At 43.3% G+C, this 19,664-nt stretch overlaps 1 protein-coding gene across 1 annotated transcript in view; it reads right to left on the bottom strand.

The window, feature by feature from the left end:
* CD40LG (CD40 ligand) overlaps positions 1-19,458 on the bottom strand; it is a 33,527-nt gene extending 14,069 nt beyond the window's left edge. The window contains exons 1-4 of the mRNA XM_029607808.1: positions 19,274-19,458; positions 18,633-18,770; positions 12,779-12,824; positions 11,717-11,779 (exon numbers count right to left, since the gene is read on the bottom strand). Of these exons, the coding sequence (XP_029463668.1) occupies positions 11,717-11,779; positions 12,779-12,824; positions 18,633-18,770; positions 19,274-19,429 (403 nt within the window). The 5' untranslated portion in view covers positions 19,430-19,458. The remainder of the gene's footprint in view (positions 1-11,716; positions 11,780-12,778; positions 12,825-18,632; positions 18,771-19,273) is intronic.
* Between the last annotated feature and the right edge of the window lie 206 nt (positions 19,459-19,664).

The following is a 19,664-nucleotide window of genomic DNA, read 5'->3' on the forward strand; positions in this document are numbered from 1 at the left end:
TATGGCATTGGTTTAAGAAACCCCGGCATCATTTTGCGTCTCCCGAGTAACAAGGTGGATTAGGGAGAGGGATTACCATGTGATTAGGTCCAGCGAACATAGAAAAGCCGGCTGGTGAAGGAAAGACATCAAGTTTCTTCAAGAGATCCTGACAGAGGGTTAAGCGATGGACATCTGCCATCACTATTTCCAATGAGGTCTGGAGGCTTTGTATCTTCTGGATAAAGCTAGGGAATGGACTGGAGTACCTTCAATTCTTCTGTTTGAGAGTCCAGTCTGGTATTCAGAAGATCAATAGCAGTAGATAGTGCCTCCAAGGCCCTTTGCTGTTCTTGACCTCTCTGGGCTAGGCCTAGAATGGCCTGCAATGCGGTGAGCTGAGCCAAATCCATGGAGTTAGCAATCTGTTATGGTTTCGAGGTGTTTGAGTGGATTCTTGGGTACTGTGGGAGATGACCACGCCCATGGGGAGGAGTCCCGTGGGGAGCCAAAGTACTGTGCTACACTCAGGACGCACAAACACATAGTTAGTCTTTTATTGTACAGCTGATGTGTACCACCAGAAGTGGCAGTAGTGAGGTGATCCAGAGGTAGCAGTCCAGGGACCCTCGGCAGAGAGAACCCATCTCACCAAGATGGTATAGGGAGTTCCAGGTGTCAGTTTCCCAGCACGGCAGAGCTGTAGATGAGACAGACTGAGAATAGATTACTCACTAGATGGTTGTGTTGCATTCGTGCCTCTTCTCACCCCTTGCTCCACCCTCTCTACCTGGGATGCAACTCCCTTCAGCTCTGATGGACAGGGCAGCCGCGGCTTCTCTCTGCCTCTTGGTCCCTGTTCCCCCGGGCTGGCCTGACGCTACGGATCCACCATGTTCCTGATGACATAAGGGCGCATGCGCACGCTCCAGACTTTGCACCAGCAAGGGCGCAAACCTCAGGGGCGTCCCCCCATAGTAACGTCATCCATTTGCACTTTAAAAGGTCTTTGCTAACCTCTAACGAGTTAGCAAGGAACTCCAATGGGACTTGCTTCGGCAGTCCACGATACTTGCAACAACGATCTGAGTCAGCCGGGGAACCCATCCCCACTGCTCGGCCTTTTCAAACTTACCACTCCACGGGGGCACCGCTCTCTCTCTTCTTGATTTTAGATTGCCAGAACACTCGGAAGACTCCTAAATTCCTGGAAGTGATCGCGGACGTGAACACAGTGAGTTCTATTACATAGGAATCGGTACTAGCTCCACGAGGGCCTACATTCCTATTGCTCTGAAGACTCTCTTCTGTCCAAGACGTTATCGCACGTACAGAGATCAAGAGTTACACTGGCAAGATTACAGATAGGAACCGGTACTCGCTCCACGAGGGCCCATGTTCCTAGAATCTTATACAGACTCTCTTCTACTCTAGAAGCCATTTCAAATACAGCAATTGTGAGTTCATATTACAGACTGTTTGTGGGAACCAGTGCTCGCCTATGGCTCCTGATCCTGAATGTACTGAAGACTCTCTGTGGCATAGAGACCATTGCAGACATCTACTATTGTGAGTATACTATCTTGTATCCAGTATACCCTGTCTACTCCCTACTTCTAGTCTCTCTCTACAGCTCAGCGACCCAGAGATTATATTCCAGTATCAGAAGGACTTCAGCCTCGCCAGACACAGTGACTCACTACTGCCACCCCTGGTGGTCCAGCTTCCAGTCTAATAAAGAACTATTGTGTTTATCTCATATTCTAGCCTAGCCGGTGGTTCCTCTCAGGATCTCCTCCTGGGGGCGCTGTCATCTGTCATCAGCCCAGGGATTCACCATTTCCTCCAAGTGGTCATTCCTTTCACTATTGTCACCTTGGGGGAGCCAACTACTACAGACCACTAACTCCGCTCACGGAAGTATTATATAGACAGCTACTCCTCTTTCTCTGAGACTTGCCAGCAGCTTATATATATATACAGATTAGGGATGTGAATCGGGCTTCGGACGATTGAAAATATCGGATGATATTTTCAAAATCGTCAGAAATCGGGGGCTCTCGATAAGCGAACCCTACGATTTTGTTCCTGGGGTTATCATTTTGGGGGAGGGTGGGAAAAACGGCACACCAAAACAATCCCTAAACCCACCCCGACCCTTTAAAACTGCTCCCTTAGCTTTCCCCACCCTCCCGAACCCCCCCAAAACATTTTACAAGTACCTGGTGGTCCAGTGGGGGTCCCGGGAGCGATCTCCCGCTCTTGGGGCCGTCGGCTGCCACAAATAAAAATGGCGCCGATGGCCCTTTGCCCTTACCATGTGACAGGGTATCCGTGCCATTGGCCAGGCCCTGTCACATGGTAGGAGTAATGGGCGGCCAGCGCCATCTTTAAAAATGGGGCAGGCCATCCAGTGCTCCTACCATGTGACAGGGGCCAGCCAATGGCACGGATACCCTGTCACATGGTAAGGGCAAAGGGCCATCGGCATCATTTTTATTTGTGGCAGCCGACGGCCCGAGAGCGGGAGATGGCTCCCGGGACCCCCATTTGACCACCAGGTACTTGTAAAAAGTTTTGGGGGGGTTCAGGAGGGTGGGGGAAGCTAAGGGAACAGTTTTAAAGGGTCAGGTGGGTTTTTTTGTTTACCGGCTCGGGCGCAGCCGATAAACAAAACCGCAATCGGGCCGCACAAAAAAAATTAACGATGTGAATCTGAACCGGAATCGGAACCGATTCCGGTTCCGATTCACATCTCTAATACAGATTGCTACTCCATAGCGGGGGCATGATAGATTGCTATCTCAGTAGCGAAGTACTATATACCTATTGTTAGCTCCTCTCCTCAGAAGAGTATCATTATACAAGACTGCCAACTCCTCTTCCTTGGAGAGTTGATCCATAACAGATTGATACTCCTTAGCAGATTGATAACAGCTTGCTATTTCCTTTCCTACAGGAGCATCTAACAGCAGTTCGCTAACAGATCTACAGATAGCTAACTCCTCCTCTCTGGAGGAGCAGGTCTTGTCATATCACTACTCCTTCCCCTTTCAGAAGAACAGCAGAACAGCTTGCCAACTCCGCCCTCCTGGTGGAGTGAGCGACAGCAGATTGCTAACTCTTCCCCTCTGGAGGAGGCGAGCGTAACAGGTAGCTGTAAGGTTGATGATTCCACTAGGCAAAGTAAATGGTAACAAGCACCCATGCAGGGAGAGCAGGCCTTCGAGGAGCAAGTATCTGATCCCAGTAAGGCACCTGAAAAGAAAGCAAGGGGCCCCCGAGGAGCGGGTACCCTGGTTAGAGATACCCCGAAGGGCAGAGAGAGAGAGAAAGAGAGAGAGCTTCTAGCAACGAAGAAGTGGCAGAGCTGCAAAAACAAGTCCTTGCTAACTCACCTGAGGTTGGTGAGTTATGCGTATAAATACCTCCCAGGGGGTGGAGCCTCCTGGTGTTGATCGGAGTTTTCCCGCGCTGGCCTCTTTAACAGTGGACTTGGTCTTGCCGTGCCTAAAGGAAGTTGAGGGGGTGGGGCTTCTGAGGCGGGGGCTTCCCAGCCGTGGAAAGAGGCCCCCCAATGTGGACGCAGACCTCGGTGCCCAAGAGCACACCCCCAAGCCCAGCGTCAGAGGCTCAGAGAGCAGCGGACCGCCTCTGAAAGCGGTAAGCTCAGTTGGCCATGGTCTCTGTGGTCGGCTGACGTAACAACATTTTACTTTCTGTATCGCGTGGGAATAACTAATAGGCCCATCAACATGCATTTGATTGTGCGGGCGCTATTAGTTTCGGGGGGGGGGTAGGGGGGTTGGCCACGCATTTGACGTTACTGTATAAGGGGTAAAAATAGCGCGTCGAAAACTCGCGGCCAAACCGGGGCTAAAGATGCGCTCGGGGCCGTAACTGCACTAACCACATCCTCTGGCAACAAATTAACCACATCCTCTGGCAACAAATTCCAGAGCTTTATTGTGCATTGAGTGAAAAATAATTTTCTCCGATTAGTCTTAAATGTGCTACTTGTAACTTCATGGAGTGCCCCCTAGTACTTCTGTTATCCAAAAGTGTAAATAATTGATTCACATCTACTCTTTCAAGACTTCTCATGATTTTAAAGACCTCTATCATATCTCCCCTCAGCCGTCTCTTCTCCAAGCTGAACAGCCCTAACCTCTTTAGCCTTTCCTCAGAGGGAAGCTGTTCCATCCTCTTTATCATTTTTGTTGCTCTTCTCTGTACTTTCTCCAGTGCATGCAAATTCATCAGTGCATGCATATTCATTAGGGATATCCTGAAAACCTGACTAGCTGGGGGCAGCCCTTAGGACTGGTTTGAGCACCCCAGCTCTAGGGGTGACAGGGAATAAACAGACTCTCTTTTCATCTGTAGAACTACCTAGATTTTATTATGTCCTTGGTTCAATACCCCTTGCTGTGCATTTGGTTACACACCACACCACACCACACCACACCACACCCACAAGTCTAGATTCAGCCCTGTATGTCTCTTAAAAACACATAGGGGTAGATTTTAAAAGCCCTGCGTGCCGGCACGCCTATTTTGCATAGGCCGTCAGCGCGCGCAAAGCCCCGGGATGCGCGTAAGTCCCGGGGCTTCGTAAAAGGGGTGGGAGGGGGCGTGTCAGCAAGCCAGGGGTGTGTTCAGGGGTATGTCCGGGGTCAGGGGGCGGTTCGGGGCGGGTCCAGAGTCCCCCGGCACTGCAGCCTGTGCCGGGGATGCCGAGGCGGCGCGCGCAAGTTACGCCTGCCTCAAGCAGGCGTAACTTGCACAACAAAGGTAGGGGGGGATTTAGGTAGGTCTGGGGGGTGGGTTAGATAGGGGAAGGGAGGGGAAGGTGGGGGGATACGGAAGGAAAGTTCCCTCCGAGGCCGCTCCGATTTCGGAGCGGCCTCGGAGGGAACGAAGGCAGGCTGCGCGGCTCGGCGCGCGCAGGCTGCCGATTTTGCACAGCCTTGAGCACACTGACCCAGGATTTTATAAGATATGCGCAGCTACGCGCGTATCTTATAAAATCTGGCGTACTTTTGTTTGCGCCGGTTGCGTGAACAAAAGTACGCGCGCGCGTACTTTTTTAAGATCTACCTCAGCGGGAATTAAAATAAATACTAGCATTGATAATACCTCCTAGACAAGAAATGTAAGAATCCAGCAACACACGTATGACAAAATAAGCAGCAGCAGAAATAAAGCACTATCTAATGGAGAGGAATTTTTTTTTTTGGGGGGGGGGGGAGTTAGTTAATCAGCTCCCACACCAGACAAAAAGCAACAGCAGAATAAAACATCTATTGGCTAAACAATAATCTAGCCACACACAAGAACAGAGTCAAAATGGAAATAAGGCAATATATATTGGGAAAAAACATATCAGATTTGACTTAACTGGAGGGAAGTCAAAAGAAATCTACTGCAACAGCATTTAATTTTCAACAAAGTGTCTATGATAAAATGGGGAAAATAATAAAAAATCGAAAGGAGCAGCTTCAAAGGTTGAGTTTACATCAGGCATGGATGTTGTTTAAAAATACCATCTTGGAAGCCCAGACCAGATGTATTCCGAGCATTAGAAAAGGTGGAAGGAAAGCTAAACAACTACTGGCATGGTTAAAAGAGGTGAGAGAGAGAGACTATAATAGCTAAAGGAACATGTTTCAAGAAATGGAAAAGGGATCCTAATGAAGAAAACAGGAAACAACATAAACACTGGTAAGTTAGATGCAAAACACTGATAAGGAAGGCAAAGACAGAATTTGAAAAGAAGCTTGCCATGGAAGCAAGAACTCATAATAAAAGCTTTTTCAGGTACATTCAAAGTAAAAGCCTGTGAAGGAGTCAAATGGCGGTTAGGAATTTTCAGCTTGGAGAAGAGACGGCTGAGGGGAGATATGATAGAGGTGTTTAAAATCTTGAGAAGTCTAGAATGGGTAAATGTGAATCAGTTATTTACTCTTTTGGATAATAGAAGGACTAGGGGGCACCCCATGAAGTTAGCATGTGGCACATTTAAAACTAATCCGAGAAAGTTCTTTTTCACTCAACACACAAACTCTGGAATAAGTTTCCAGGGGATGTGGTTAGTGCAGTTAGTGTAGCTAGGTTTAAAAAAGGATTGGATAAGTTCTTGGAGGAGATGTCCATTACCTGCTATTAATTAAGTTGACTTAGAAAATAGCCACTGCTATTACTATCAACAGTAACATGGGATAGGCTCAGTTTTTGGGAACTTGCCAGGTTCTTATGGCCTGGATTGGCCACTGTTGGAGACAGGATGCTGGGCTTGATGGACCCTTGGTCTGACCCAGTATGGCATGTTCTTATGGACTATTAGATGATCAAGGGGTAAAAGGGGCACTTAGGGATGACAAAGCCATAGCAGAGAGACTAAATTAATTCTTTACTTTGGTCTTCACTGAGGAAGATGTAAGAGATGCCAGAAATGATATTCAAAAGTGACTATTCTATTCTGCACACCTGAAACAAATCTCAGTGAACCTGGAAAATGTACTAGGGCAAATTGACAAATTAAGAGTAGACCAGATGGTAATCCTCCCAGAGCGCTGAAAAAAATCGAAAAATGAAATTGCAGACCTGCTGCTAGTCATTTGTAAACTATCATAAAAATCTTCTATGGTACCTGAAGACTGTAGGGTTGCCAATGTAAAGCCAATTTTTAAAAAGGGCTCAAAAGGTGATCCTGGAAAAGGCGGAACAATGATTTTGACATCTGTGCCAGGCAAAATGGTAGAAACTATCATAAAGAACAAAATTGTTGAAACAAAATTGTTGAACATAGTTCAACAAATTGTCCCATTAGGAAGCCTTGCCTCACCAATCTTTACATTTTTTTGAGGGCGAAAATAAACATGTGGTTAAACGTGAGCCAGTTGATATAGTTTATTTGGATTTCCAGAAAGCATTTGACAAAGTCCCTCAAATGATCAAATTTCCTGAGGATACCAAATTATTCAAAGTTGTGAAAACAGAAGAGGATTGTGAGAAATTGTAAGAGGACCTTGAAAAACTGGAAGACTGGGCATGGAAATGTCAACTAAAATTAAATGTGGACAAGTGCAAAGTGATGCACTTAGGGAAGAGTAACCCAAATTATAGATACACAATGCAAGGTTCCACATCAGAAAAATGATCTAGACATCATCATTAATAATACATTGAAATCTTCTGCTCAGTGTGCAGCAGCAGCAGCAGCAGCAGCCAAGAAAGCAAATAAAATGCTAGAGATTATTAGGAAAGGAATGGAGAATAAAACAGAGAGTATCATAATGCCTCTGTATCACTTTATGGTGTGACCTCATCTTGAATACTGTGGCCAGTTCTAGTCACCACATCTCAAAAAAGATATAGTAGAATTAGAAAGGTATAGAAAAGGGCAACCAAAATGATAAAAGGGGATGGAACAATTTCCCTAAGAAGAAAGGCTAAAGAGGTTAGGACTCTTTAGCTTGCAGAAGAGACAGCTGAGGGGAGATATGATAGAGGTCTATAAAATAATGAGTAGAGTGGAACGAGTAAATGTTGCTTACTCTTTCAAAGAGTACAAAGACCAGGGGACACACAATGAAGTTACTAGGTGATACAGTTAAAACCAAAAAGAGAAAATATTTTTTTCTACAATGCATAATTAAGCTCTGAATTCATTGCTGGAGGATGTGGTGAAAGCTGTTTAGTGTAGCTGTGTTTAAAAATGTTTTGGACAAGTTCCTAGAGAAAAATTCCACTAATATTTATTAAGGGAGAGTTGCAGAAATCCACTGCTTATTCTGGGGATTAAGCAGCTTGGAATCTGTCTACCCCTTGGGATCCTGCCTGGTACTTGTGACTTGGATTGGCCACTGTTGGAAACAGGATGCTGGGCTTGATGGACCCTTGGTCTGACCCAGTAAGGCAAATCTTATGTCTTCTGCCTCCTCCTCCACCCTCAGAACTGGTCCTCCCTCTCTTCTGCCATCTAATATTCCCTCCTTTTCTTCTACCCCATCCCCTATCCTTTTTTCAAACTTTTCCATCCTCCTCTATTCCTGATCCCTCCCTTCCTCTCATTCCCTTTCCATATCCCCCCTGATTCCCGCATCTCTCCTCGGTCTGACCCCCTAACCCTTATCCCTCTACGTCTTCATTTACCTCTTCTGTTCCCTTTCCCACTTCTGAGATCCCTTCTCTTCCCATTCCCAGATCCCTGTTTTTCTAATAATCAAATACAGAGAACAGAGAAATGCCAGAAAATGACTATTTAAATAAAGTAAGTATAAAAGAGGAATCAAAATTTTAACAAGCAAACATGCAAAATTATGCAAATTTGTCATGTAATTTTGGAAAATTCTGCCACATAATTTATTAACTTTTGCCACAGAATCTTGAAACATCTGATGAAGGAGACTGGGGGCACTGCCTATATTTCTTTACAATAAAAGCATCCCATTCATGCTCTTCTAATAATGTAGAATATATCGCTTGAGAAAGGAAATTTGAAGAGAGATGCCACATTAGTAAAATAGGTCACATGTCAGACAATAAATCTGCTCAAATACAAGATAACCTACCACTGAGAAAACCAGGAGATAGTCCTGTGGGGGCAAATTTTCCCCTGCCAGATTCCTGCTGAGCTTATGATCAGTAGGGATGTGAATCGTGTGATCGATCGTCTTAACGATCGATTTTGGCTGAGGGGGGGAGGGAAATCTGATCGTCATGGTTTTTTTGGTTAAAAAATCGTTTTATTGGGGGAGGGCGGGAAAACTGGCACACCAAAACAACCCTAAAACCCACCCGACCCTTTAAAACAAATCCCCCACCCTCCCGAACCCCCCCAAAATGTTTTAAATTACCTGGGGTCCAGTGGGGGGGGGGGGGGGGTCCCGGCACGATCTCCCGCTCTCGGGCCACGGCTGCGTTAATAGAAATGGCGCCGGTGGCCCTTTGCCCTTACCATGTGACAGGGCAAAGGTAGCGCCGGCGCCATTTTGGTTCCTGGCACCCGACGTCACGAGTGCAGGAGATCGCTCCCGGACCCCCGCTGGACCCCCAGGGACTTTTGGCCAGCTTGGGGGGGCCTCCTGACCCCCACAAGACTTGCCAAAAGTCCAGCAGGGGTCCGGGAGCGACCTCCTGCACTTGGGCCGTATTGCCAATATTCAAAATGGTGCCGGCGCTACCTTTGCCCTCACTATGTCATACGGGCCGACGTCGCTCGTATGACATAGTGAGGGCAAAGGTAGCGCCGGCGCCATTTTGAAGTGACGTCGGGTGCCAGGAACCAAAATGGCGCCGGCGCTACCTTTGCCCTGTCACATGGTAAGGGCAAAGGGCCACCGGCGCCATTTCTATTAACGCAGCCGTGGCCCGAGAGCAGGAGATCGCGCCGGGACCCCCCCACTGGACCCCAGGTAATTTAAAACATTTGGGGGGGGGGGATTTGTTTTAAAGGGTCGGTTTTCCCGCCCTCCCCCTCCCCCGATTTACGATTTTTTGACGATAAATCGGGGAAATTGCTATTGTATCGCGGCTCTAACGATTTTTGACGATTTAAAATATATCTGACGATTGTTTTAAATTGTCAAAAAACGATTCACATCCCTAATGATCAGGATACTAAAAGGAAACCAGAACTACTCAGGAATAAAATACATTTAAAATGGAAATGATCAAACACTGAAACAAATGCAAAGAGAGTTAATAGAGAAGGGTTTCCTCACTCATTACCAGACAAAATGGAAAACAACTTTAGTAAGTTAGGCCCACAATCTCTCTATCCCAGCAAACACTCTCCTGTTTGTTTGCGTTCTTCTCCTTTATCATTCTTTGCTAAATACATAGGCAGAAGCCTTCCCACTATCCTTTCCATGACATCTTTTCACAATTTTGAAAATAAACACCGAAATTGTAATCTAATCTACAATTTACTTGTATACCATTTTCCTTATCTCATTTTGCAATGACTTGGTGAAGACAGCATAACTCTTGAAAGCTAGTCGAATAAAACTGTATGGTTCATCTTTCTTCCTGCATTTACACGTCAAGAGATTTATACCATATCTTTGAAAACAAACATGTCATTCCATAATATCAAACAAGAGTTGAACAAACAGAAAAGGCAATGTGATTTCTTTTGTGGTGCATATATTCTGGATTGTTTTTAAAAAATATTGAATTTGGAGATTTTGTTTTAAACCAATTTTTCTGCTAAAAAAAAGGGGCGGGGGAAGAGCTGTTGATGCTCTTTGTTTCATAATTCTGAAAAGAGCGATCAGGACATTTGCTTTAAGAAATTGTCCCTGATATGCAGACTTTTCAATATACAAATGCATCTTGTCATATACATACTGAAGTAAAATACTATACCATAAGCCAATAACTTATTGAGCAGTTGATGCAATCTTGATTTGTTTATGTTGATTTTTGGAAATATCCTATGTTTTTTTTCCTTTTCTGAGGACTGGCACTTTCAATGTTTTGTTTTACAATTATTTTTAATAAACATGATGTTATAACTAATTGGGAAGGCAAGAAACCAGAAGTGTGCATTTTTTGTAAAAGACCTGAAAGAAACAGTCACAACTTTCAGATATGGTGGTGCACAGCACTGATTATTCAGTTGCATGTTGACTCAGCATGGAAAACTTGGCTCAGATCTTATTTTCCAGAATGGAGCTAAAAATCTGAGTTTTCCTGATCATACTTTCCATCTGGTTTTGGCAATTAGGTCAAACCAGCTCAGATTCACTAAGTCACATTGGGGCACTAGCGACCATGGCTTGCACAGTTGTCACAGGCTCTAGAAATTTGGATGCAAGATAGATTTCATACAAATCATCCTATGCCTTCTTTTAGTATATTACATAAACTAATTTAAGGACATTAATGCTATTGTAAAAAATAATGTATAATATTCTGATTTTTAATTTTTACCTGGAATGGGGATCCATTTGTAAATCAGGACATTGCTAGAGCATTGTGAACAATCAGATATCCAGAAAAAGTGAACACTTTCAGTGCTTTATGTACTTGTCATAGTTCAGTATAATGTCATAAAAAATAATAGCAGCTGATAAATCAGTGATGACTATCGACTCGGTGTAGTTTGATTTCACATCAAGGGCCAGTCTGCATCTGTGAACAAAACAAACCCTAAGGGGCAGATTTTAAAAGGGTTACGCGTGTATATTTCACGCGTAACCCTGAAAACCTGCTCCTGCGCGCGCCGAGCCTATTTTGCATAGGCCCGGCGATGTACGCAAGCCTGTCCTGGGCAAGTAAGTCCTAGGGCTAAGTCCTAGGGCTTGAAAAAATGGGTGGGACGTGGGTGGGGCCAGAAGCCTCTCCACTGCTGCTGGGCCCGGGGATCGCGTGCCAGCACGCGCAACCTACGTTTGCCCAGAGGCAGGCGTAAATAAAAAAATAAAGGTGGTGGTGGGGGATTTAGGTAGGGCTGGGGGGCTGCGGAAGGAAAAGTTCCCTCCGAGGCCGCTCCGATTTCAGAGCGGCCTCGGAGGGAACGGGGAAAGCCATCGGGGCTCCCCTAGGGTTTGGTGCACGCAAGGTGTACAATTGTGCGCCCCCTTGCACGGGCTGACCCCTGATTTTATAACATGCGCACGACTGCGTGCGCATGTTATAAAATCAGGCATAGATTTGTGCGTGCCGGGTTGTGCGCACAAATCTACGCCCGCGTGTAGGTACGAATACCTGGCCCTAAGTTTCTTACCTGCTGTTGATTGACTGGAATTTTGTCCCACCAGATGAGCTGCAATAGGATGTTCCTTGTTTGCTAAAATTAAATAATGTGAATGAGTACTATACCACAAATACTGAACCAGGATTTTTAAGAAGACATTAAAAAGAATATAAGTAATATACACCCTTTAATGTTTCTAATGAGCTGATCCCAAGCCAAAGATCCCACTGCTACTACTACTTATGACTTCTATAGCACTGTTCCATGCATGCAGCACTGTACAAAAGCACACAAAGACAGTCATTGCTCAGCAGAGTTTACAATCTAATCAAGTCAGACATACAGAGCAAGAGAAAGACAATTACCAGGCCAGGGGCACTCTATTAGCAGCCCAATCCACTACTTAAAAACTGTGATGGTCCAAATCCCCAAACCCACCCCTGAAAACCCTAAAAGTCACCAGCATTACAGACCCAACTAAACTTAATCCAACCTTTTAAATCTATCTCTGATACCTTTTCATGAAGGAATGGCTGTAGAATATGTAATTAGCTGGCAGATTCAAATGTGCTCATTTATTTATTTGTTCAAATTATAACCCACAACATCCAAACATATTGATCTGTGCAGCACACATAATAAGCACTCATAAAAATGCTTAAAAAAACCCCAAAACACAGCACTAGTAGGGTAATGAAGCATGAAAGACTATCTGCCATGGCTATCGGAATGCTGGGACTCATTAAGGAGAGTTACCCAAACCACAACTTTCTTGTGGTTTGGGTAATCAGGATGGGTATGCCCAGGACAGGAAGATACTGGCTGGATCCTGGTGTTCCAAAACAACTCCATCCACAGCTGTTATTTTCCTACTTCCTATGCTGCAACAACTCATCTTCTGAATAGTGTCCACACCCCATAATGGAATTTAGCACAAGCGAAACAGAACCTCCATTCTGAGTTCCTGAATCCATTCCTGTCAACTCTTAGAAGGCTTCCAGAACCATGCTGCTCAACTGTTTAACTCCTGATTCAGAGTGATTCATTCACCATGTATGAGAAACATAGCAAAGTATCGATAAATGTACCTACCAGTTAGCTTTTCGTAGTTTGCACTTACTGTAACTTCTTTTGTGGCCTAAATAAAGGATAAAAAGTGTATGTTAGAGTGCAGTATCAATTACTTCTCATTAGTACTAAACACTTGCACCATATTTACAGCATTTTTAAGGGTGGGGGAGTCAAATTTCTATGAAACCTGGTCTATCAAATTTTTTTTTCATGCAATGTCCCACTTATGTATGATTCTTATTGCTTGCCCTTCATTTGCAGACTGAGAACTTAATTTCTGAAGATGCAGGAGATTTTAATAGTATTTCGAAATTGTTCAAGAAATGTTAGAATGAGCCAAATTATTAGGACAATATTCCCCCCCACCTGAATTACTTTAGGCATATAGAAGAACTGAGAATACAGTGTTCTGCACTTCCATAACAACAGATTGAGACCTTTCTATCTCCATCCATTAGGTCTATGTATACCTCAGAAGGCATTTTTTTCATCTAAATACGTAGGGCCATCTGGAGAAATAACAGAAAACAGTTGCTAGAATGTTGTGCTTCCCCCTTGGAAGAAGATTTCTCTAATTTATTTTTCCCCCTTTAAGTTCTATATTGAATTGTTTTTTGTTTCATTCTTTGTTTTAGGCCACTTGTATTCTCCAACTTGGTCACACTAAAGTCTGAGGCCATCCTACTTCTTTCTGTTCCTCCCCAATAACTTTTTTCCCCCTTGTCTTAATTGTATGTTGCGAGTGTGGACGAATGCTTGAGAGCGTGAGCCCTTGTGCCACAGCACAACCTAAGGCTGGCTGCGGTTCACGATGCTGGCACACAAACGCATCCGGCCACAGGCTGGGTGGAACAGAAACATTCTTGAACTTGGAACATGGCTTGAACTCTGAAAACTTGAAGGCCTTGCTGAACTTGCATGCACAGGATGGGAGTCCCAGCAATACAATGCTTGTCTCTAGGGTAGCCCTCCGGCCGCTCAAAAGCCCTTTTGGACTTGTTGCTTGGGAACGACTTGAGCGTCAAGACAGATGAAGGCGATGATGGAAGATGACTCTGGAGATGAGGACGTGACAAAGGCTCTGAAGACTTGGATGAGACAAAGGCACTGAATACTTGGAACTAGACAAAACTTTGGGAGGGCCCCTGCACTGCTGCGTGCCCTACACAACCCAAAGGCTGGTCACAGACAATGACAATAGTGGTGCAAGCACCGGACTCAGGAAAAAGGCAGAAGCTGGAACAAGACTCTGAAGACCAGGGACAGGATTCAGGAACTCAGACTTAGACTCAGACTTTAACTTGGATTCAGATTCAGGCTTTAAAAACAAGGCAGGACTTCCGAAGGCTTGAACCAGAAATGAAGACTCTGGACAGGACACGGATCAGGAACAGGACTCCAGAAAGTTATGAACCAGGAATGAAGACATGGATTCCAGAACAAGACGAAGACTTGGATTCAGGAATGAAGACACTGAAGACAGGAACCAGGAACCAATGAGAGACCAGGAAAAAGAAACAAAGAACATGGAACAGGAAGACCTCCCCCATCACATACAACTCCAAAAGAATCGTATGTGATGGGGGATTTAAGATTGGTATGCATGGACCAAGAGAGAGATCTTGGGGTGATAGTGCCTGGAGATCTGAAGATGATGAAACAATGTGACAAGACAAAAGCTAAAGCCAGAAGAATGCTGGGCTGCACAGAGAGAGGAATTACCAGTAAGAAAAAGGAGGTGATAACCCCCTTGTACAGGTCCTTGGTGCGTCCTCATTTGGAATACTGTATTCAGTTCTGGAGTCCGTATCTGAAGAGGGATAGAGTCAGGATGGAGGTCCAGAGAAGAGCAACCAAAATGGTGTGGGGTCTGTATCAGAAGACCTAACAGAGAGGCTGAAGGATTTTAATATGTATACCCTGGAAGAGAGGAGGTGCAGGGGAGATATGATACAGACCTGAAAGGTTTTAATGATGCACAATCGTGAAACATTTTCCGTTGGAAAGAAATCAGTAGAACTAGGGGTCACAAAATGAAACCAGGGAGGCCGACGCAGAACCAACATCAGGAAATATTTCTTCACAGAGATGGTGATGGATGCCTTGCATGTCCTTCCAGAGGAGGTGAAGATGAAAACAGTGAAAGAGTTCAAAGGGGCATGGGATAAACACTGTGGACCCCTAAAAACTAGAGAATGGAAATGAAGAAAAGAGTGCATGGGGGTAACTTGCTATTGCAGTAGTTACTACCCTTAACCAATAAGCCTACATACTGATAATGTAATTCCATCATTGCTCTCTGCTACAATGGCAGAGAAAAAGGGGAATGGGATTTAGACAGCAACCAATGAAAGCCCCGATTTTTATAGTCTGGGGAAACAAATAAGCATGGGGGGTAACTTACTGGTGCAGCAGTTACTACCCTTAACCAATAGCCTGATACTTTTGGTGCAACTTCAACATTTACTCTCTGCTTCAATGGCAGGGAGTAAAAGGGAATTAAATTCAGACAGTAACCAATGAGGGCCCTGACTTTTATGGTTTGGGAAATTGATAAGCATGGGGGTAACCTGCACAGCGCGACAGATACTACCTAAAGCTTGCTGAGCAGACTAGATAGACATTAGGTTTTTTTCTGCCGACATTTCTGTTTCTATATAGTTGCTAACAAACCATTGCAAAGGCACCAAGGAACTGATAGAAGAGCCATTTTATAGGGCTGGCTGGATGACATCAACAGGAAGGACTACAGAGCTTTTCCCGCTGTAGACCCTTTAAATTGTAGGCAGAGGCGCGCGCATGCACCTAGAGGATACCAGCAGCAGAGAGAGAATTTGGTGACCTGGGCCACAAGGAAGGCAGTGTCAGTAGTGCTCCTGACCGCATGAAGAAGTAGCAGTGTTGGTGAGTCCTTGCTGCCGTAGGAGTTGGTGGTCAGGCTCATGCGGGGTCCAAGGACTCTTTCAGCCACATAGAAGCTGTGGCATAGCTCGGCAGTGACACAAGGCTGCAAGGAGGGTGCTGGGGTGATTTTCTGCCGCAGGGTAGTGGCAGCAATGGCCAGGCAGCAGTGGGACTTCCAGCTGCAAGGCAGAGGTGGCAACATTGTACTTATTAAAACTTGCATTTGTTAGTTCAGAAAAAAAAAAGTGAGGTTCTATATTGGAAATGTCCTAGTGATCACATTTAATTTTGATCCTCAACAGTGAATTACTCTGTTTTTCTATTAATCCTGTAAATCATGGGAGTGAATGGCTGGATTACTTAGCCAGCAGGGTAGATCACAGTATCTCTCATTCATTTGATCAGAACAAGTATGTTTATTTGATTTTCTGCACTTCAAAGCAGATTACATTAAAGTACTTCTTTATTCCCACAGGGCTTACAATCTAAGGGCCTCATTTAATAAGCATTTTTCCCATACAGTCAGAATAGGAGGAGGAGAGGGATTTGAACCGTGGGCTCGCTAGTGGGTAGCCTGCTGCTCTAACCACTAGGATATATGCTGTGTTAAGCACACACACACCTGTCACATGTATGTTCTGATGTTATCCAGCATATACGAGCATAAGAACAGAAGAAATTGCCATGCTGGGTCAGACCAAGGGTCCAACAAGCCCAGCATCCTGTTTCCAACAGTGACCAAATCAGACTACAAGAAACTGGCAATTACCCAAACACTAAGAAGATCCCATGTTACTGGTGCCGGTAATAGCAGAAGCCATTCCCTAAGTCAACTTGATTAATAGCAGTTAATGGACTTCTCCTCCAAGAACTTATCCAAACCTTTTTTAAACCCAGCTACACTAACTGCACTAATCACATCCTCTGGCAACAAATTCCAGAGCTTAGTTGTGCGTTGAGCGAAAAAGAATTTTCTCTGACTAGTCTTAAATGTTTATTTATTTATTTATTTAAAAACTCTTCTTTACCGTCGTTTTTAGTTAACCATCACAACAGTTTACAGTAAGGCACGATAATGAAAGAATGAGTGGTATAGATTACAACTTAATCATGTGCTATCACAGTTCGGTAACAATTTAATATAATAACTATGTGTGTAATTTAAGCTTGTATGTTAGGAACATATTAAGCGGCTTGTGTTTAACATTACTATGCTTTTGTATGTTACAATTAACAATTTCAAGTTTGGTGCGTCCTTATCAATCAACTGTTTTTCTCCTTCTCTTTATAAAAAGCTTGTTTAAAAAGCCAGGTTTTCAGATTAGTTTTGAAAATTTTTAAGTTTCTCTGCAGCCTTAATTTGAGTGGCATGGTGTTCCATAGCATGGGGCCAGCCAATGACAGTGCTCTTTCCCTTACTTGCTAATTTCATGGATTGCCCCCTAGTCCTTCTATTATCCAAAAGTGTAAATAACCGATTCACATCTACTCGTTCAAGACCTCTCACGATTTTAAAGACCTCTATCTTATCCCCTCTCAGCCGTCTCTTCTCCAACTTGAACAGCCCTAACCTCTTTAGCCATTGTGGTCGCCTTTCTCTGTACCTTCTTGGTGCAACTATATCTTTTTTGAGATGCGGTGACCAGAACTGTACACAGTACTCAAGGTGCAATCTCACCATGGAGCAATGCAGAGGCATTATGACATTTTCCGTTTTATTCACCAATATATTATAACTTTCATCAGCAATATGTAACAGTATTCTAATGGCGTTTCTATCGTCTCTGACAACACTCATATCTGATCTAGAGAAAAAAGCATGGTTGACTTCCCTACTCACAGCAAAATAGTTCATAAGAATGGCCAGATAAGGTTAAAGAAGCTTTTTTACATGTAGGTAAACTGTGAATATTTTAAAAGTACAACTCAGTTACCTTAACCTACCCATTTTCCCCACAGATAATTGTAAAAGTAATTAGAATTGTTCTGTGTACATGCATTTCCATATCAATTCACCGCATAGAGAATGAATCTATTTTAAAACTAGAACTGGATCTTGTATTCCCTGTCTCTAATGTTACCCACAGACTGCATATGTAGATAACATTTACTCATTGAGCTGTGGTGAATTAATATTTTATTCCCTTTATTAATAAAATAATCTACCATAGACATATAATATGAAGGCAATCAGAAGGTCCATCTGGTTTGCCAATTTGCCATTTCTACTGTAACACTGAAAGTTCTACTTTACCTCTAACTTTCTTATTCCTTTCTCACCCGTAAAAGTCCTCTACATGTATCCCAGGCTTTCTTCAATTCTAGCATCATTTTTGCCTGTGCCACCTTCATTGAGAGGCAATTCCAAGGACGTACTACCTTTTCCCATGAAGACTCACTTCCTTGTGTTACTTTTGAGCCTTCCCTTCATGCCATGATCGCATGTTCTATGGCTTCTGTTCCACCAGCCTTTACAAAACTCTTCTCAATGTTATATTTCTTCTCCAAGATGGATTAGCTTCTCTCTTGTCCTGTTATTTCATTTTGTAAGATCACCACTTCACTATTTTTCCATAACAAGATAATTAAAATTGGGTCCTGCATGTGCACTAATGTGCCTTACAAATAAATATCTGCAATACAGTTTTTGTGTATTTTTAAATCGTTGTAAAGTACATTTATAGCAGAATAGCCTACACCAGATTTCTACTTTTAAATCCTCCTTTTAGGAGAAAAAGAATGCCTTTTAGTACCCATTCTGATGGAATTAATTATTAATTTGAGAATCTTTCTCTTATAAAGAAAGTGCAATTTATTGTTTCCTGACAGCTACAGTAGGACTGGACTATACCATATCAAAATTTATCTAAAACATCTGGGCTCATCTATATCTTTACCTAAAGGTAGAAATGTGAATAAATTACACTATTGACAGAATCCCACAGTGTATGTGTACAAAATTGTTGTTTACCTCATTTATTAGCTTGTGGAACTTGGTTACAACCTCCTTGCAGTTCAGTAAGGTTTTGTCTACATCCTCTCCGTTTGTACATTTTTGGATTCTTCTCAGGAACAAGTAATCGTCGTGTAAGCTCATCTCCTCCTCTACCTTTGTGTGGATAATTAAAATTAAAAAAAGTACCAATCAATTAAAATAATAAAGACCTGGACAAATCCGGCAGCATTTCTAGATAGAAATGTAATTCAAAATATTATAATTGTCCTAATCCTTATATTCTTTGCATTTTTAAGAGTTGAATTCATAGAACTATTGTACTGCACTTTGCAACTGGGTCAATGAAAAAGCTAGATGATAGTCCTATACTTTGTAAGAATATATTGTTACATTTTTATGTAATTCCACATGAAAATAATAAACAGAACTCTATTTTTGTAGGCAGAATGATTAAATTAGGTCTGCTGTACTTAAGATGTCATATTAGCTCATCGTATTACATGCCTTGTGTCTGTATAGTTTCCTATTGTGTGAAGTGTAATTACCTGTTTATGTATTAAATTGTATAAATTTGATAAGATACTTTCCTTTGTCAGACAGCATCTCACTATAGCTATAATAGCACATGTGAAAAATACCAGGTTTCTTAGTCTTACCTTGTCTATCTTCATGAAGAGATATAAACCAAAAAGTGTTGCTCCAATAATCTGTGCTAAAATAAATAACGTAAAGAAGCACATAAATGTTTTCATTGTAGCAGGAGATAATGTATTTGCAGGCCTTGGAGGGCTTTGGTGATATGGTTCATTCATTCTTTGCTAGAGTTGATGTGGCGCCTTCCACCAAGGTACTCTGGCAAGCAGCATTAGTTCTGTCACTCTGTGACACCTTTCAAGAAACTATGAGTAGCATAGTTACTGCAACCCACACTTCCTGGAAACTATGCCTTGTAGTACGTTGGTTTGCTCATTGTCATCTTCCATAGCAAAATGCTCACACGAGCTTCTCTTGTGCCATTGGCTTCCATGTTATTTCCAACTGTTAGCT

Source organism: Rhinatrema bivittatum, chromosome 6 (assembly GCF_901001135.1).
Source record: "Rhinatrema bivittatum chromosome 6, aRhiBiv1.1, whole genome shotgun sequence".
Taxonomy (NCBI): domain Eukaryota; kingdom Metazoa; phylum Chordata; class Amphibia; order Gymnophiona; family Rhinatrematidae; genus Rhinatrema; species Rhinatrema bivittatum.